This window comes from Carassius gibelio, chromosome A23 (genome assembly GCF_023724105.1).
Source record: "Carassius gibelio isolate Cgi1373 ecotype wild population from Czech Republic chromosome A23, carGib1.2-hapl.c, whole genome shotgun sequence".
Taxonomy (NCBI): domain Eukaryota; kingdom Metazoa; phylum Chordata; class Actinopteri; order Cypriniformes; family Cyprinidae; genus Carassius; species Carassius gibelio.
Genome location: NC_068393.1, coordinates 9,811,552 through 9,832,509, shown reverse-complemented (window position 1 = coordinate 9,832,509; position 20,958 = coordinate 9,811,552). Strand labels below are relative to the sequence as shown.

Below are 20,958 nucleotides of genomic sequence, written 5' to 3'. Positions count from 1 at the left end.
TAAGTTCATGCAAAATAAGTCAGTAATATGTGCTTTGTTAGGACTAATAAACAGCCAAAATCATATTGATGTTTGCCGATAAGCAACTAGTTGAATCGCATGCATTCACAGGTATTCTTGACACACGTGTAAAACAACAAGGATTTGTCTCATGAAGACTTTATTTTTCTTACAGATACCATCTCTGCTTATTCTTTTGTATTTACAGTATGTAAACAAGAGAGTCCACAAGACGAGAGAAAAAAGAAACATGCCCACAAAAAGTATAAACTTTTCCTTTACTCCTCTAGACTTTTGCTCGTTTTTGTATATTTATTTGACAAGAAGCCTTTGTGGTTGAAAGATATTAAATTCAATCTTTCAAAAAAACAAAAACAAAAAAAAACGTAGTGACAATCCATTAGTACTAACAATCATGATCCACAAATGTTTGACCTTGTACAAACACGCTCTTCTTTTGATAAAATGAACTTACTCTTTCAGAGGCACTTCTAAGTGCATCTTTCACATTGAGAGAAAAAAAATGATTTTGATCAAACACATTTAAGTTTACAAAAGTTGATATGTATAAAAAAAAGGACAAGTTTTACAGTTGCATATTTTATATCAAAGGGTGTTTCTGTCTTTGTACTAAACAAGTCACGAATTCAAATACGAAATGTACATAGAAATTAATCGAACTTTTATAGGCATTATCCGAATGTTGTGTTGGATGTAGTGAACAGGAAGTGACATCATGTCATGATCACACTGAACAAGAAACAGTCTGTTTGATACGAGTCAAGGTCCTTTGGTGTTAACATCTGACTGTCTTTGAATGGCACTGTTCTGATGCTAAAAAAGATTTCACACTGGGGTTATGAGACAGCCACGGAGGAGCTGCCTTTATTGTTGTCTGTGAAAGGGGAGGGTCCTCGGTTTGCGGGTGATGTTCTTTCACCGGTTGGTGAAGGCTGGGTTTTAGGGGACTGTCCTACAGGTTTTCCTGCGGTGTCCGAACTGACTTCTGTTTCCGCTTCCTGCTGAGTTGCGGTGGCTAAGGTGATAAAAAAGAGAGAAAATTATTAACACAATTGCTTTTCAGAAATAAATGCAAAAGGAAACTGAGAGTGGCTATGTTCAGAATGGAATGCTATCTTACAACACACTGTGTACACTGCATTCTGCCTGATCAAATGTTCAATGACAGCACGTTTTTCTTTAACAAAACCCATCCAATCACGTTTCGAGGTGTCCCCCATTAAAATTCACATTCCAGGGGCTAAATGTCACCTTATTGAGGTCGATTCAACCAGCAGACATGAAAAACAACCTGGTTACAGTGTTAATATATCCCAATTTGGCAATTGCATTAAATGCGTTTAGCTTGGAATTTCCCAGGTATGAAAGTGACATTAAACGAAAAGAAAATGACAGCCGCAGTCACCTACATCAGATCTTGTTGTTGATCTACTGAATGCCTTTTTCAAGGCGCTCTTTTGCAGACAAAAGAGGAATAACTAAGAAAGGATAAACTACTCAAACTGAATTCGCTAACAAAGGTTTTGTGCACCATTTAAAAGATTGTATGTATGAGTGACAAACATCTAGCCCCGAGCAAAACAAGTTATAAGGCCAAGTTTACTTTTTAATACGAGTAAAGGGACATGGAATGACTTTATTTCCAAGTGACAGGTGAGTGCTTTAATATTCGAGGAGTATTGATTCATGCACATTGTTATGGAAGTGTACGTGGTGGTTGGATTTCCAGCATGTGTACGGTTTTGCTGCTGTGGGCACATCATCATTTTAAAATGACGTGATGTTCACAGTGAAACATGTATTGGTGGATTACGTTTACTGATCCGTGTAGGGAAATTTGCTCCGAATTTAACCCACCCCCGTCTAGTCTACTGCTGAAATTGTTGATCAGCTGTCATTGATGTTGAAAGCCTGTGTACCACAATATGTATATAATATATTCAAATATATTCCACGTTTACAAAAATCGCATACTGTGCACAGTATACAAACTTTAGTATACACATTTCCTATTCTGAACATAGCCATTCAGAGTTGTGGTCTTGCATTTGGTACATACTGGCACACTGAGCTTTGGTGCTAATTTGGGCAATAAAAGTTTGAATCTGGCCTGTAAGACTTCTTGATCCCTGTCATTTCTTCTCTCTTCTAGTCTTTTGGTAAAAGTGGCACACTCTTGGAAATAAAAGTTCCAAAAGCAGGTTTTTATAGCAATGCCATTGAAAGAACCAATTAGTGTGAAGAACCTTTTGAACAACAGAACGTTTACATTGAGGATAAAGGTTCTTCATGGAACCATGGACTCCAATAAAGAACCTTTATTATTAGAAGTGTAAAAGAGCAGAAACAGAAAGAGAGTGGGGTGTGGGTCTGTTTACCTGACTGGGTGCAGGATTTCATGTGTTCGGGCCAGTGTGCCTGCTGGCAGGGGTAGTCACAGTAACTTGTGTTCCAGCAGCAGTAGAAGATGGCCTCTTTCTTGCAGTTGGCACACCACTGCTTCTTCTTGGTCTCGTCCACCGCCTGCTGTTTCTCCATCTCCATCTGTTTCTTCACCTCTGACACCAGCCGCTCTCTCTCCTGCTCCAGACTCTGCCTCATCTCAGCCATGGTCAGCTCTACACACACACACACACACACACACATACACAATAGTTATATATCAGTGGTTGAAGCTCTGACTTGCTCATCTAGAACTTGTAGGAAAGGAGTTTAGTGATCTATTCTCTGTAAATGTTGTCTAATAAAACCATTGGCTATCATAAAACTCCCATAATGCAGTTTGCAGTGCTATTGTAAGTCATAAAGGAGAGTTACCGAGGTTATGTTTCATCTCTGACAGCTCCTGCTGATGCAGCCACTGGAGTTTCTCAATCTCAATCCGCAACCGCCGGATCTGCAACACAATCCACAGAGAAAGTCACCCAAGAGAACCATAACAAAGAAACCTGTCTGTTAACCTGCAACCCGTAAATGTACAACCTATAAATTCAATTTTTTTTATTAAAAACATATTAGGAGTATGAATGGTGAAATAAAATCAAGAAGCACAAACCTCTGCAATGGTGTTCCCCGTCGTGCTCTTAGAGAGATCATTGTATATCTCCGTCATCGTTCCCTTGATCACATCCATCATCTGCCATTATGAAGGAAAACAGACAACAGTCAACATTGATTTTTAAATTATTTAGGCAAAATGTAAATAATAGTAGAATTAATCAAGGATCAAATAAGTTAAATATCCAACAACCATCATAATTCATTCCATATAATAAATGTAAATACTAGTATACTATTTATATACATTATATATATATATTATATATATATATATATACACAGTATTGTTCAAAATAATAGCAGTACAATGTGACTAACCAGAATAATCAAGGTTTTTAGTATATTTTTTATTGCTACGTGGCAAACAAGTTACCAGTAGGTTCAGTAGATTGTCAGAAAACAAACAAGACCCAGCATTCATGATATGCACGCTCTTAAGGCTGTGCAATTGGGCAATTAGTTGAAAGAGGTGTGTTCAAAAAAATAGCAGTGTCTACCTTTGACTGTACAAACTCAAAACTATTTTGTACAAACATTTTTTTTTTCTGGGATTTAGCAATCCTGTGAATCACTAAACTAATATTTAGTTGGATGACCACAGTTTTTTAAAACTGCTTGACATCTGTGTGGCATGGAGTCAACCAACTTGTGGCACCTCTCAGCTGTTATTCCACTCCATGATTCTTTAACAACATTCCACAATTCATTCACATTTCTTGGTTTTGCTTCAGAAACAGCATTTTTGATATCACCCCACAAGTTCTCAATTGGATTAAGGTCTGGAGATTGGGCTGGCCACTCCATAACATTAATTTTGTTGGTTTGGAACCAAGACTTTGCCCGTTTACTAGTGTGTTTTGGGTCATTGTCTTGTTGAAACAACCATTTCAAGGGCATGTCCTCTTCAGCATAGGGCAACATGACCTCTTCAAGTATTTTAACATATGCAAACTGATCCATGATCCCTGGTATGCGATGAATAGGCCCAACACCATAGTAGGAGAAACATGCCCATATCATGATGCTTGCACCTCCATGCTTCACTGTCTTCACTGTGTACTGTGGCTTGAATTCAGAGTTTGGGGGTCGTCTCACAAACTGCCTGTGGCCCTTGGACCCAAAAAGAACAATTTTACTCTCATCAGTCCACAAAATGTTCCTCCATTTCTCTTTAGGCCAGTTGATGTGTTCTTTGGCAAATTGTAACCTCTTCTGCACATGCCTTTTTTTTAACAGAGGGACTTTGCGGGGGATTCTTGAAAATAGATTAGCTTCACACAGACGTCTTCTAACTGTCACAGTACTTACAGGTAACTCCAGACTGTCTTTGATCATCCTGGAGGTGATCATTGGCTGAGCCTTTGCCATTCTGGTTATTTTTCTATCCATTTTGATGGTTGTCTTCCGTTTTCTTCCACGTCTCTCTGGTTTTGCTCTCCATTTTAAGGCATTGGAGATCATTTTAGCTGAACAGCCTATCATTTTTTGCACCTCTTTATAGGTTTTCCCCTCTCTAATCAACTTTTTAATCAAAGTACGCTGTTCTTCTGAACAATGTCTTGAACGACCCATTTTCCTCAGCTTTCAAATGCATGTTCAACAAGTGTTGGCTTCATCCTTAAATAGGGGCCACCTGATTCACACCTGTTTCTTCACAAAATTGATGACCTCAGTGATTGAATGCCACACTGCTATTTTTTTGAACACACCCCTTTCAACTAATTCAACTAATTGCCCAATTGCACAGCCTTAAGAGCGTGCATATCATGAATGCTGGGTCTTGTTTGTTTTCTGAGAATCTACTGAACCTACTGGTAACTTGTTTGCCACGTAGCAATAAAAAAATATACGAAAAACCTTGATTATTCTGGTTAGTCACATTGTACTGCTATTATTTTGAACAATACTGTATATATATACACACAAGGTCTTTTAAAGTTGCAGTTGTAGCTGTGGCCTGTAATCAAGGTTTCGTGTTTCAAAACATAATATTTAAAAATTTCAGATAAAAAAAAAGAAGCTCTGCTTTTTGGAGGTGTTCATTTGCTCTTATGTGCTTGTTTGATTGAACCATCTTTACATCAGAAGGGACTATCTCTCTCACCTTAGTGGTGTACTTGGCGATGTCAGCGGCGACATCAGCGGAGGCTGGAGGGGTGAGGAAGTCCCCAGCCAGACAGGAAGTGGACGTACCAGAGCCCATGTTAACAGGTGAGGGCTCTTTGTGTTGAACAGCTGGGGAAACAACAGAAAGGGTTAATGCCAGCTTGAAACAACGTTATGGGCTCGATATGAATTGAGCTGCATAATGTTAATAAACACGGAGAATAAATATGTCTCATCCTTTAGTTTTGTAGGTTTTTTTTTTTTTTTTTTTTTTTTAGAATTAGATGTCACTTGTGGGTGAATATGAAGCTGGAATGTGAAACTCTTTATTTAAATTTTTTTTGTGAAAGCATTTAATTTTTCCATAAATAATGTATTATTTTGAGCTTTAAAAGCATGGACAGATGACGAGCCATGATAAATGTATAATAAATAAATGTATGTGATTTATTTTATATGGTGTGCTGACTCTATCATCGATATCATCTATCGCCCGAGGGGTCCCATTGTTTTTATCAGTTCTCTAGAGCGAAGCATTCTGGGTAGTATATTATAACAAAAATCTGTTTTAGATATACATTTTTAATTCAGATTTTTAAAAATCTAATTAAACAGATTATTATACAAAATTATATTCATTAAATAAAAACAGATATTTACATATCTTCACCTAGATTACAATTTTTTTTAAATGTATAACAATATATATATTTATTATATATTATTATATATTATTTATATATATATATATATAAAAAAAAATATATATATATATATATATATATATTTTTTTTTATCTAGGGGTATTCGGCTAGAGCAGTAAAAAATATAAACATTTTTCAAATATATATATATATATATATATATATATATATATATATATATATATATATATATATATATATATATAAAATTGCAATTATAATGGGAATAAAGCTTCTGCAGTGAGAGGGGGTCTAGTTTTTACCTTTAACAGACTGTCTGGTCTGGTAGCGAGTGCTGGAGTTGTTGGCTGAGGTCTGGGGCTGCGCTTGGCTCTGAGGAGCCGTCTCAACTTGTTGTTGTTGCTGTCTCTGCACCTTCTGAGACGACGTCTGGCATTTACCGCCAGCCGGGTTCCTGGTCGCAGGCCGCTGGGCCGGCTGCGTGTTCTCCTTGGGCAGCAGAGGGCGCTGTTTTTTCACCATATTGGAAGCAACAGGGACAGCAGACACGGGCTGAAGAGCGGAGGTGGAGGTGGCTTGAGTTGTAGATGCAGCTGGGACGGTGGCTGGAGCCTTGATGGCTGATGCGGCGGCATCTTTTGGACCAGGATTGATGGAAGTGTTATCTGTAGAAGAAGCAGCTGATATGCTGGTAGATGCAGACGCTTTACCTAAACAAAAGGAAGAACATGATATAGACATACAATTTTAAGATTCAGATTAGAAATTGTAAAACAAAATCCAAACTGTGAGGTACCTACCATCTGTTTTAATGCCGGTCTGATCTTTAGTTGTGGAGCTGGGGGCTGATGGGGTCTCTCGCTTGGCTTTCTTCTTTTCCCTCCCGCCCTGTTCTTCCCCGAGGTCTATCACCAGCTCCCGCTCAGAGTCAGAGTCGCCCTCCAGCTCTGATCCAGCCGGCCGAGCGTCCTGCCCAGGCTGTGTCCTCTCCTTCTGGGGCTGCTGCACGGGTTTGCTCTTCTCCTGGGAGTCTTTCTCCACACTACCGCTTACCTTCTCTTTGGTCTGGGGATCTGAGGGTTGCTGGTCTCCACCTGGTGTTCCTCCAGCTGTTGATGGGGCAGTGTCTTGTTCTTGTGCTTGAGCGGATGGAGGTCTGGCTCTCTTTTTGGAGTCTCTGTGGGCGCTGCTGTTGTGGTTAGTGTCCTTGGGCTTCTGTTCGTCCTCAGACATGAATTCACTGTCGCTGGAGTCAGATTTGTCAGATTCGTCTGTGTCACTGTGCTCAACACGGCGGTACACGACATCGGAGATCTCATTGATTCCTGTGGATAGGAAAAAAAAGAAAAATACATTTTTCTGATTTAATAATTTACTGTTTTGAAAGGACATTTACTTCAAAGTTTTTGAAAGAAGTCTCATGCTTATCTAGCCTACATTTAATTGTGAGTATGTATAGTTTATAAACCTCTTAAAATCAATGTCAAGGTTGTACTAAGTTTAATATTAAAGAATGGTCTCCCTTTCAATTCATAAGTTGGAATTTGAGTTGTTCACAACCAACAGGAAGCTGAATTGGAATGACAGGAAGAGGAATTTTCTGAACTGCAAATTAAAGAAATTCAATGATAGTTTAATGGCATTCTGGGAAATTAGTATTTCTTCCACCCTGGTTTATAAATCGCGTTGTTTATCAGTTTATCAGTAAAAACATCTAGATTTTTTTTTTAAGTTCTTTTTAACTTTAAAGCAAAAACGGTTTTCATAAGGTTTCCCTTTTCTTGTTACTATTAAGGTCCGTTCACACCAAGCACGATAACTATAAAGATAACGATAAAGATATAGTTTAAAAAATCGTTCTCAATATTAAAGAATAGCAGAGTCCACACTACAACTATAACGATAAAGGCATAGAGAAACGGTATAGTTGGAATCAATTTAGAACGATTTTTTTTCCCAGCTGATGAGTGATACAAATATTGACGTCCAATCAGAATCCATCCTGCTATAACGAGATCGAGGATTTAAAGAGCCAGTAAGATGAAAATTCTAAGCTTCCTATCACTGTTTATAAATCCTGTTCAACAGGTTTAAATCCATCCAAGGTTAAAAAACATTGTCATTTTGTCAAAATATCATTTTAAAATTACCTCAATTCTCAGAGATCCCCAAACGGTTCGCGCAAAGCTGTTCAAAAGATTCAGTTTCCTTAAACCCCACCTTTCGGTAGCATACTGTGTTCTGATTGGTCAACTAACATAACCAGTTTGGATTGGTTGTTTCGCACACACCTCCACGGTAAACTATGCGTTAGCATCTGTTTGGGGTGAATTATGTCTTATTCCTCTCACCGCGAAGCAAACAGTAAAATAAAAAACTTGAACAGTCTCGCTGCTTTTTCTTCTGTGTGGGTGTATTCAAGCCGCGCGCTTCAGTTTGAATCTGAATAGCCCGATATCGTTCGCTGGCGCAGACGCAAATATCGTTATCTTTATAGTTATCATTCTTGGTGTGAACGGGGCTTTACAGTTACTGTATAGGATTAATTTGAAGTGAAATTTTTTTAATTCTACTTTATATTTAAATTTAAATTCTAGCTTCTTTTGCTCCCTCTAATTGAATTGAAAATTCTTAACAAAGCAAACCTTGTCGTAAATACAGTATTCATATTTTTCATTGTTTGAGGTCTATTGTTAATCATCACATGTCCATTACCCAGCTGAGCCTTGCAGCTCTCTATAGTTTTATCCAAACTCCTAGTAGGTTTTTTAGGAGAGCTGAGGAGAACCGACGTCCCTTGCTGCTGTTGTTGTTGTTGCTGTACAGTTTCACTCAACTCCTTCAGGTCCATTTCAGCTTTAATGCGATCTGAGGGAGCACATCCAACACAAACGTTCAACAAACATGAGAAATGAAGGATCAGAGATCAGTGGTTGTTTCTGTGGGCCTCAGGTTGATTCGAGACTCACCTAGATTGAGGTTAAGTATGCTTCCGGTGCCTGAACTCCTTTCCTGTTTAACCGGCGTGGGCAGGAGAGGCTTGGGGCTGGTGCTTGTCTTCACAGACGCAGGAGACGCTGTGGGCAAAACTTTAAAACTTTAAATCACCCACTATTAATCCTAAAATCAAACACTAGCCGTTTCAAAGCATCGAATCGAATGAATCACCTGTGCAATCCATGGAGTCTTCACCGCCGCTATAGTGACTGGATGACACTCTGGGCCCTCGCTCGTCCTGCTCGAGGTCAGACCCCGTGTGGACTGAGGAGTTGGTGCTCATTGGTGACCTGGGCATGTCTGTCACAGACACCCGGCGCCCCGGTCCTCCTGACATCACGGTCTTACTCAAGTGCATCTTGGGGGATGCGGTCATGTCGAAGCTGAACTTGACCTTGTCCTGTTTGTCAGGCTTCACCGTGCCTTTTTTAGGGTTATTAGGGTCCTGCAGCATCTGGAACTGGTTGTTGGGCGTGTAAGGTGTCCTGAACGGGGCGTAGTTGAACACGCCGTATTTCTTGCGCACGTTCTCCACGTAGACCTCCATTTCCTGCATGGCGCTGTTGAAGATGCTTTTGGTCTTCTTCACAGAGAAGGGGATCTCCTTAGACATGAGGTAACAGTTGTTTAAGGGCACCCAGGCTCTGAAAGACAAATGAGGGTGAATTTTAGCATATAGAAAAATAGCGTATGACAGAAAAACTCCATGATAATATTGATATTGTTGTAAATATAACAAGTATATGATACAATAACCTTTAGGAATTATTAAATTGGAATGCACATATAGATACAGATGAACAAAAAACTTTAAGACTTCACTAAACGCACTGTAGCCTAAATAAATCCCCCAAAATCAAGCAAACATCCCAAATGTATTTGCTACTGCGTATAAATCACAGATGCTATTAAAACAAACCAAGGTCCTTGATTTGCTGGAGGTGATTTGGAGGTAAATATTCAACATATTGCTAATGTTTTTGCCAGATTAACCGGCTCACCTGTCATGCTGGCCAAAGAAGCGTGCGTCCACCTGACCGTCCTTGTCCCTCAAGGCTTTAGCGGGCCAGAAGGGGAAACCTTTCAGTTTGGCCCACACTAAAGGATGAGGCTGAGACTGCATGAAAGCAACAAACATCACCATTAGCCACACATTACATACAGCCCACATATTTAACTACATGATTATTATTTTTAAACCATATTGCAAAATGACTAATCTAATATTAAAAATCCTCCTCCTCTTACACAAGGTTCACAGAACCAGTTGTCCCTCTTCTGACAGGCGGACAGGTAGCACTCTGGACAAACCTCAATTTCATTCATCTGTGGATGATTTATAGATACTGTAGGGTTACAACCTTTACAACATTAAAATGTATACAATTATATATATATATTATATAGTATATATATAAAAACAGAACAAAAGTAAATAAAACTAGTGTCTTTCACCAATATAACAAACTTTTGAATGAAAGTATTTGGTTTATTTACATCATAACATGTCTTGTAAGGATATTACAGTACTCACTTCGTGTTCACAGATCTTGACGATAACTTTAGCAGTTGCTGTTAGCTTATGGTTTGCTGAAATAGACGCATTGAAGTTTCATGAATGTACAGATATGAGTCACGATACACGTGCGCTGATTTCACAGACCGGCACTCACCTCCATTATATATGATACAGTTGTGTAGAATCCACTTCATGTCGGCCAAAAACGCTTCTGTGCAACCGTACATTTTCTTCTTGATATTCTACAGACACACATATTTCTCAGTTACAGTATTTTTTACCTTTAGGCACAAACAGTGGCCTCAAAATCTAAACTTCACAACAACAACAAAAAGACAAAAAGATGTTTATTGGTTTTAAATGATAGACACTCTTCAGAATGAACACAAGAAGTGCACTAGTAGTACAGAAGAGCTGATCTACCTTCTCTAGAGTGGACAGATCCATGGGGTGAAATATATACTCGGCATAATCCGGGTGCTGTTCAAGTGACACCGGCTTCTGAAACGGTTCGGTCTGCAAGATAAATCATTCATAATGACACACCGCAAGGGCTGAATTAGTGTATGCAACCACATAAAAACTGAGACCATCAAAATGAAACAATGGAGTGATTAAAGAAACTGTGAGGATTTAATGTGGTTTGGTTGACTCACCCCTGGCTGTTTCATTTTCTGCAAAGCGAACTTCAGCAGGTAGGACAGCTGCTCCAGGTTCAGCATGGTCATCGCTTTACTCTGAGTCTCGATGCACTCAGCCACCGTTATTTTCTGAAGCAGAGATTGAATTGACTGAACTAGATTCACAAATACACTTTAAAATCATGCTCTCAAAGCGACTGTTGACTCTGTTACTGTTTATTTAACTTGATATAATAAAATGTACTCAAATTCATTCTGCTCCGAATAAGGGGTGTACAAATGCATTTCAGCTGTAAACATATGAATTGTACCGGAATCAATTTATTTGTGAACAAATTTCAGATTTCATGATGCATGACAAGATTTAGCAAAAATTATATCTACGCAAATTCAACCAGGTTAATTAGTTCCTAAATGGTCTAGTTCATTCTAGTCCAAACAAAAGCATAAAACTCTTGCTGAAGCACCTGTATTAGTGAACACACGTGCTCCAAAACCTAGTGAGCTTGTGTCTACTGCCTAGACAGCATCCTAATTGATATGGAAAAATAGCGCTCACTCAAACCACTCGTTTCTAAGCTAAAAATACTGATACATGAACACGATAAGCATACAAATATATAATACGCTAAATACTGGTCAAAACAGCCAATTCAATTATCCTTTTAACACTATTTTTAGTACCGAATGAAATGTTCATTTAGAAATCAACATTTATCGTGACTCGTCTGCTATTTTGAATAATAATTTAAAAAAGCGCTAGGGATTCTCCACAAAAGATACTGTGATATTTTAAAAATAAATAATGCAAAAGATGATGAGCGCGTTGACTTCCACTGTATCATCCATTCTCAAAATATCTTTTATGTTCCAGAAAGTCATGTCAGAATTTTATTTTAGTATTATTTACATACTTTTATAGTATTTGTTTGTTTTAAAAGAAGTTACGTTTTTAATTAATAATTCAATTAATTTTAGCTTTAAGTTTTAGTAATTTTGTTACATGCTTTTTCCATTTGTATTAGTCTTTTTGTTTAATTCTATATAGTTTTTATCTAAGTTTTTGCAATTTTAGTACTTCCCATTTGTTATATTTCACTTATTTATTATATTCCTATATAGCTTTTACTTGTTTTTATTTAAATTTTTGGTAATTTTAGTAACGTCCCCTTGTTTTCTTGTCGTCAACAAGACTATACAGTTTTGGAATGACTGGAGTGAGTAAATGACCATTTTCATTTCTTGCCCTTTAAGTTAATTTTGCCTAATTTTTGAAACAATCTTCACATCAGAACTTTGCCTGCATATCCCTCGAAATAAGTAGACAGCTCACTAGCTTTTGGAACAGAACTTGAGTTTCCATTTGCCTGGTTATGGGCAGTATTTATTACTATTTAGCAGCGCTTTGTGTTCTGAACACATTTAAAGTGCCATAAGGACAGTCCCGTGACATAACAGCCGACATACACAGTCCTCAGTACCTCGCACTCTGGACAGAACCAGTCGCCCTCAGGCTCTGCAGCCAGTTTGAGGCACTTGGCGTGGTAGACGCGCGGGCAGAGCTCACAGCAGAGCACCTGACCCTCGCGGTGACACACCCAGCAGTAGAAGTCATTCCTCCCGTCCTGCGGCACAACATCAACAGGGTCTGTGGTGAGTGCGGGCTGCTTGACATAGTAAAAGGGACCATGTCTAAGCTCACACTGAAATGCAGGCAAGAGAGACAGGGCAAGGGGTCAAATCACAAGCCACAACACTCGCAGGGGAAACGTAGCAAGACACTGCAATAAATCAAGAATGAACAGGTAAGCAGTCACATGACCACTGGGTCAAAAACGGTACACTGGGAAGATTTCACATTTCCCTAAACACACTGTATGACCCATGTGTGATCTGAGAAACACCTGATGTCTGAGATCAAGTGCGTTTCGTCAGGATTTGAACGAAATCCTAAATTACGATCAGATGCCAAATACAGATTAGCAGGATCAAGAGACAGTGGCAAAATATACTTTAGACCAAGTTGTGATTGAATGGAAATATATTAAACATAATCATAAAAACTGGCAGCTAATTATTCGTTTTTAATAATTATCAAAAAGGTATCAAAAGAAATCAATAAATATAAATGTGCTTATTTTTTTTATTTTTATAAATAAGAACATTAAATAAATCCACATTTGGCATCTTTCATGAAACATTGTTCATTTGCATTGCAACACACCACCACAACAACTGCACAACATTCAATTAAATCAGTGCACTTGATTTTTATCTGTAATAAAGTGAACACACAGTGGTCCCAGAAAGAAGCATCTGGACACTTGTCATATGCAAAAAAAAATGATAAGTAACGAAAGCAACAGCTTTTCTTAAACTAACTTCCCTTTTAGCTCTTTCTGCAGTGACTTTAACCAGCTGCTAACCACAGGTGCAGTTCATCACATTAAGTATATATACTAAAAAAATTTGAGGTCAAAAATATTTAATTTTTTATATAATTTTTTACATAAAAATTAATATAATTTTTATATAATGTCTCTGGAGCAAATTTCTGAAAGATCATGTGACACTGAATACTGAAGTAATGATGCTGAAAATTTTAAATCTAATAAAATAGTACTTACAATATTAAAGTTTTATTGTATTTCTGATCAAATAAATGCCTTGGCATGCACAATCTATAGAATACCCAAGACACGTCACTCGTATGGTTTTGAACGGGGAAAAAAGCTACGCTCAATATGGCTGCTCAATCGCAGGAAGCCCCGCCTTCTGAATTAAAGAGCCAATCGCTTATCGGTAAAAGTCAGCAACTGCCGTTAGAAGTCCCAGTTACTACAGAAACCGTCAGTGCTCTGAGACGTGCTCTTAGGACGGCGCACTGACTGAGCTAGCCTGAGAAATAAACTTTTTATAACGCTATTAGAGCAAAGGTAACAACATTTATGACACTGTTGTTGTCAGATTTCTTCAGTGATTTCAAATATGAAATTTAATCCTAAGATTAGTGAACAGTTTTGGAGAATTTGACGTTTCCCCATTCAAAGAGATAGGAACTGGACTTGGATGCCCGAGAGGCGTTTCAAATAGTGACATGACTTGTCTTAAAGAGACTTTAGAGTGCATAAGAGACTAAAAAAACTAATATCAACCCCAAACCTTTGAACGGTCTGGAACATGTCACAATACATTCTGCCTTCATTATAAACAGTATATCATTAAAAAAGTATAATTTTATATTTCTTTTCCATTATTTTACTATCTAATGCAATAACATGAATCAATCAAAGTGACACCTCCCCTGAAATTATTTGATCATTTATTAAACCCTTGTCTCTTTTCAAACATGTATAACATTATTATGAAAGAACGAAATGTTTCAATGTTTTGGTCCATATTTTATCCAATGTTGTTTGGACACCATTGGATTTCATAGTATGAACAAAAACATGAAATGTACATATATACATAGGGTCGACTTTGATCATGCAGATCAGTAATTTATTTAAATTGGCCGTTTGAATAGAAAAATGCAAGAAGATGTCAAAGGACACGGGAAGAGACAAGAGTTTGACTTACAAACCAAAGGTCTGTTTTAGATGCTATGAATGTTTTTCAGTTAATTTGAGCAGGAATTATCAGCTCAAATTAATTTCAATTCAACCAAAGAGGGCAGCCAAGGAGGGAACATACTTGGTCTTTACTGTTGTTGACTAATCCTGGTTTCTTCTTCTTCTTTGTGGGACTGGGTGACGTGTCAGAAGGAGAGTGTCCGTTTGAGGAATGTGGAGGACTGGGTGCTTTCCTCTTCTGCGGAGCCAGCGCCGGCTCTGCTGATCCTAGATCAGGGACCGCTGATGAAAGAACCACAGCTGCTTTACTAGGCAAGGCATGGATAATACAACACATCACCCAGCTGGGCCTGTGATTGTGACCTTTCAAAGCATTGACCTCCACATGCACAAAAAGGGTTGCCTTTTATGCACATCTTCAAGACTCAAACAAAACGTCTGACTAACCTACTAACATGAATACCAGACAGCAACAACCAGTCGGCGTAATGAAAGACAAAATTAGGTTGCATGCCACATTTGATGTGGTTCAGATTAAAAGCGTGACTTGCTTTTTATTCATTTCAGCTCATGAACTGAACACTCAAAATCTGACAATCTATATTTGGAGTTTGTGACATAAGACTGCATGAACTGAGAAAGATGAAGCAGAGCGATACAACAAAAGTGCCACATTAGAAATCAAAGGGAAACAAATACCTTTGGGTGGCATCGACGCCTCCATCCCATCAACAGCATCAGACTCGGTCTTTATTTCCTCCACAGCCAAACTAAATGAAGTAGAGAGAGAGCAAAATAAACGCTGGAATAAGACACTGAAATCTCGTGAGGTCTCCCCCCGAGATGAAAGACTTGGGTGATGTAATCTAATCTCCAGAGTTATGTTGTTGTTGTTCAGTGCAATCGTCCTCCATTCCACATCTTGTGCAAGGAGACCCTTGCATGAGTATTGCTTTGTCTGAACTGTGCAGTAACCAATCATGGGCCTGCAGAGTGAATTTACATGATGTTATGAAGCCGTTTAACCTTCCTCGTCTGATCGAGACATACGAGACGTAAAGTCTCTCTTGCTCTGTGTCTAGTACGAGATCAGCACCTCCTTCAAATGAAGCAATAATTTTTGTGGGGAACGCCGCCGTGAACAGGTCCACTCACAAGGGATTATGAAGTAGACGTCTACTGAGCACTGGAGAGTGTTTTTAATTCAGTCTTATTAGTCTACGTCTTGTCTGAGAGGATTTGACCTCGTCCAAGTTCAGGCATGATTGGTACGAAAACACCATCAGCTACTGACACCGATAGACTCAAAATGTGGTCTATCAAGCATAAAATTTACACTAGGCTGTCAAGATGACACCATTTTTTTTAGTTAATTCAATTAAAGTTTATTTGTATAGTGCTTTTTGCGATGCAAATTGTTGCAAAGCAGCTTTACAGAAAATTGTTGTTTCTACATTAGATGTAGTAATAGCTTATCAGTGGTGACAGCGGCACGCAGATACGTTTTCTACATCGTTTGCGTTTTGATTTGAACGAAAACAATGCATCCGTGTGCCGCAGCTGACACAAAACAACATACGCTGTTTGCGTTCAGTGGATACTCTCCAAAATGTTGCTAAGGTGACATGAAGGAGACGAATTGTTGAATAAATTTGTTGTATTTCTTTTTCGCACAAAAAAAAATTGTCGTAGTGTCGTAAAATTAAGGTTAAACCCCGACTGTCACATGGATATTTTACCAATGTCCCTGCTATGTTTCTGGATGTTGATCATGGTACCTTTGCTGTCTATGGGAGGGTCAGAGAGCTCTCGGGATGAATCAAAAATATCGTAATTTCTTACAGGTTTGGAGCGATAGCACATTTTTATTTGTCATGGGTCACATTTTGTGGCCTTGTGCTGAACAGCCAGCTCTACAATGAAATCTCATCGGACAGATGCACATTTTGGTCATTTGCAGTTCCAATTTTCACATTGAGTTGGTCTTGGCAAGTGAAGACCTTTATTTGCGCATCACAACAAATTTGACGTTTAATGTATCCAACAGTTTTGTGAAATGGTATTTCCAACCAGTGAGAATTCAGTGGACAAGACTACCCAAAACCAATTTTAGTCGTGCGCGATTAATGTGACAGGTTTCAGAAGGATTTCTATAAAAATTCCATCTGCTTGGGTTTCTTAAATGTGTCCCAATCCTTGCAAATAAAGATAAATAAAGATCTATCCCCCTGAACTTTACATTCAATGTTGTAGTGCTATTATTTGACATAATCATTTGACCAAAAACAACATCTAATAATAAATAGAGGTAACAAATAAATCCTATACATTTAGTGATAATTTAATCTAATCAGAAACATTTAACATTTAAGAACAGTTAATAAAAATAAACTGATAAGCTGAAGAAATTAACAACAACAAAAAGAGGGGACTACTCTACTCAACTCTCAACCACATGTATCCTGACCACAATGAGGCCTTATTTACCCCCCTATAGAGGAAACCCGTTGGGTCAATCAATCAACGAAAACCTTCTCAACCACAAGGGCAGGATGGAAATGACGGGTACCAAAAAGCAGCTCAAAAATGACAGGTGAAAGAGAAGAGGCCAATGGCACAAACACAATCCTACAACGGCAAGGCCTTGATCCCAGTCTTTGTGCAAAAGAAAAGACTAGAAGCTGGCAACAGTTCTCCATTACATGAGGTCAGGATTAGGACCAGTGTTGAGCACAAGCACAACTGAGAGGATTGATCATCAGGCCACAATGAGGCCTTAGTCTTTTACTAATTCTCATTGACAGGGCCACGGCTTGACATCGTAGAAAATAATAATCATATACTTAAATGTATTCAGAGACATCCTTCAAGAGGACAATATAAAAGGAAGAAATCTATCAAAATGGCACATAATTCTCTGCGGCGATGAATAAAACTCACCTTTCTCACAAGAAAATATTCCAGGTTGTTCAGAAAAATCACACAGAGTGTTTCAGAAACGACAATAATGACATACGCCTGGAGAAAGTGTATCCGTTTCAGCAAAATAAAACAAGCCATGCAATGACTGAGGTGGGAAATGCACATCTAAGCGTGAAGCCAAGGGCCTGAGGGCTCTCCATTTTTGACTGTAATGCGAGGCCGTGAGGATGTTATGTCACATTAGGGCCACGTCACGACAAAAGCTCCCATCCACCGGGCCTCTCTTTTCCTGCTCGCTTCAGAAAGGTCAAATAATGTCAAGCCAACTGCGTGGCTGAAGATCCAGATCTCTACACAGAAATCAAAGAAACAGGAAGTCCTGAAGCTGATCCGATGACGAGAAAGAAAACCAGCGCTCTGCAAGCAAACCGGCCTCCAAACCGGAGTCTTCTAGAACGATCTGAGCAGAGAGACAATCAGAGGTCCCCGCAAACAGACCCAAATAAAGGAGCAAGGCGGCTGTGAATGTGGAGATAACTGGTCAGAGAGTGAGCCGAGGTCTTTTTTTCTCTCTTCGCAGGAAATGAGAGTGCCTCCCTTCCCCCAGCGCTCTGCTCGAGCTCCCTTCCCCCTCCCTCCAGGCCAGAGACGCGGCTCTGGCACGTCCATGGCACAGGAGCTTACAGTAAACAGGGAGAACGAGAGAAACCTGTGCTTATAGGTCAGTCTCAAGAGCCACAGCTGAGAAAAACAAGTGAAGCGCTAATGCACTTGACGATCAACATGCAAACAAACGTTTGCCATTCAGACAAGGCGAACCGTTCTCCCAGATTGTGCTCTGGGGCTGTCAAAAAGAGCAGCTTTGTGGTACACAGTGACTTTACAAGCACACAGTTGTTTCCTGTCACAGATGTCGATGTTGATACGACTCAACTTCTTCTGTTGCTGATATAACGCAGGCAAAATAGCCTTGTCAGACCACTACTGGTCATTTCCTCCCAATGGCAGAAAGCCAATCACCACAATCCTTTCTAACATTTCTTCCTTGACACGAATCCCAATGGCAGTGGCATGAGCTCCCTGGGAACACATTTTGAGCTGCACCGTACCAACATAAAACCCTCCAGTCATTTTCCCATAAAGAGTAGTTAGGCAAACAATATATAAAGGTCTAGCCGACTGTATTGTGATTGTAATTAAATTAATTGTTCATAATTACAACAACTAACTCACAAGCCATTTGTTGTTGATAAACAGGTGAAATATGATATGTATTGAATGTTTTTTTTTTTTTAAACCAGCAATAAATATCATTAGAAAGGCCAAGGATCTGTTGGGAATGCATCAGGAGGCTTTTGGTCCCGTGTGGTTTGTGCTCGCTTGTTTTGTCTTTGGGAGCAGCTGTGTGTGTGTTTGTGTGGAAGTGCTATTTTATTGTTAACTTCACAATAAATCACTAAAGAAACTTAAAGGAGATTAATAATAATAATAATAATAATAATAATAATAATAATAATGTAAACGTCATCCAAATAATCTTTTTAAAAGCGCTGTTTTACACCACAGGCTGGTCTATGACAGGAATCTGTTCTGTTTTGACTTTAAGTTTAAAAAGGAACTGAATTCAACATTTTAATTTAATATTTTAGCTGTGCTAATGCTAATTTGCAATACAGCAATGGAAAAAAATCCTGCTCTTAAAAAATTCTGATTAACTCGGACGATGTTGTGTTTTGCCATGTGGCTGTCTGCGTTGTAGAGTATCACGATAAATATTGGCCTAAGGAAAAATGATTTCCTTATTATATAAATACTTTGGATGATGTATATGAATCAGATAAAATCCTTATTCAGGAATAATCCATGCTTAGGAAAGAAAAGGTGTCTCAGACTATTTATTTTTAAACTCATACTTGGAATGTGACTGACAGTAATAAATGTTATCAAAAAATGCAAATGGCCATTTATTTTCTTAAGGATGTGTTCAAAAACAGCACAAAAAATAGCTGTACCGCCGACTAAATGAAGAATGATACTAGAATGCTCTCCTGAAACAAACTATAACCTGAAAACATAAGACAAACACGACTGTCACGCAAAAAATTAGCATAAAATGTTATATATATATATATATATATATATATATTTTTTTTTAAACGTTTTAAATTACCCATCCTGCCCCTGTGTAAAGTGACCACAGCTATGACTCTCAGCTCTCTAATAAGGCCCTAACAGATGCCTCCATTTTCTATGGCGGGGCTTGTGACACAAACAGACAATGGGACAGGCAATCAGCTTAGAAAAGTACATCGCCCGAGCACCCCACCCCCCTGGTCCTCCACCCTCTACGTGGGGCAGATCAACAGAGGGCCCTACATATCCAGAAATGACTGTCACTGAGCTGTTTGTCAGTACAGCTATGAGTGATATCTGACTTCGTCTGCCTTGTAACCATGTGACCGAGCAGCCAACGGGCCAAAGTTTAGGAGAGCGGGAGGGAGAGAGCCTGACCCCCCTCCTCTGGCCCTCTCCCCCCACACCTCCTTCCTCCTCTGCCCTGTTTCTCTCTGAGACACAGGCCTTTGCTTAGGCCTTCCCGGTCACTGGAGAATCAAATCTGCAATTCACAGTGTTAGCAGTGGATGAAAACAGTACAATGACGAGAGAGGACAGACATAAGAAAACCTCAGGCTTACCTCTGTGGATGCATGGCTGAAACAGTGTAATGTCAACACTTATCAAACATGGAGGACAGCCTCAGCCTGTAGACTAGGGAGGGCTCTCCTCTCCACACTCGGAGCTCAGGCCTGTGTGATCAGAGCAGGGCCATGATTGGCTGCCCTCAGGCTCGCAGGATGTAAGGCCTCGTCTGATTGGCCGAGGCGCTTCCTGAGTAACCATCTTTGTTCAGCGTTGCAGGATCAGTGAGTGCGGGAAAGAGCACAGGGGAGAGGGAGAGACACAACTAGGCCTCACTCGATCAAAAACAGGCTTGATTTGAGCAGAGACACTGCGAACTAGCAGCTGAATGTCGGTTACCTGTGGACATATGTTGTGATTTCGTACTGAAACTCTGCTGTTTGTCTCCAGTCCGTGTGGAGGCCTTTGTTTAATCCCTGCCCCCACAGGAACCGGTTGAGAAATAATGAGACACTCCTTCAGTGAACATTAGCCCTAGGCAAAAATAGTACAGCCACCATAACTTCCTGTGCTTGAACTGCAACCGATTCATGAAAAATATTGAAAGCAGATATTCAACCTAAAATGTGAAGAGGAAACAACAACACAATGTATTATTCCACCGTGGTTTGAAAATGAAGGGATTCTCCATCCCAAAAATGAAAATCACTTACCGCCTTGTCGTTCCAAATCCGTGAAAGCTTCGTTCGTCTTAGGAACACAATTTAAGATATTTTTTAGACACCATATTAGCAGTTCTTGGTCTATTTCGC

At 39.2% G+C, this 20,958-nt stretch overlaps 1 protein-coding gene across 6 annotated transcripts; it reads right to left on the bottom strand.

The window, feature by feature from the left end:
• Positions 1-143: 143 nt before the first annotated feature.
• LOC127945175 (protein kinase C-binding protein 1) lies at positions 144-20,935 on the bottom strand. 6 transcript variants are annotated; one of them, XM_052541783.1, is made up of 20 exons: positions 20,203-20,906; positions 15,284-15,354; positions 14,706-14,866; positions 12,491-12,634; positions 11,025-11,138; positions 10,792-10,884; positions 10,523-10,610; positions 10,384-10,439; positions 10,098-10,175; positions 9,851-9,966; positions 9,021-9,493; positions 8,822-8,929; positions 8,568-8,720; positions 6,653-7,177; positions 6,155-6,562; positions 5,186-5,316; positions 3,077-3,157; positions 2,839-2,917; positions 2,400-2,639; positions 144-1,036 (listed from the first exon to the last, which is right to left on the bottom strand). In XM_052541783.1, the coding sequence occupies exons 1-20, from the start codon at positions 20,214-20,216 to the stop codon at positions 858-860; spliced, it is 3,312 nt and encodes a 1,103-aa protein (XP_052397743.1). In that variant the 5' UTR covers positions 20,217-20,906; the 3' UTR covers positions 144-857. The 6 variants fall into 6 exon arrangements, with proteins under 6 accessions (XP_052397743.1, XP_052397738.1, XP_052397740.1 ...); XM_052541778.1 differs by having other exon boundaries at positions 12,491-12,712; positions 20,203-20,905; XM_052541780.1 differs by having other exon boundaries at positions 893-2,196; positions 20,203-20,935.
• Between the last annotated feature and the right edge of the window lie 23 nt (positions 20,936-20,958).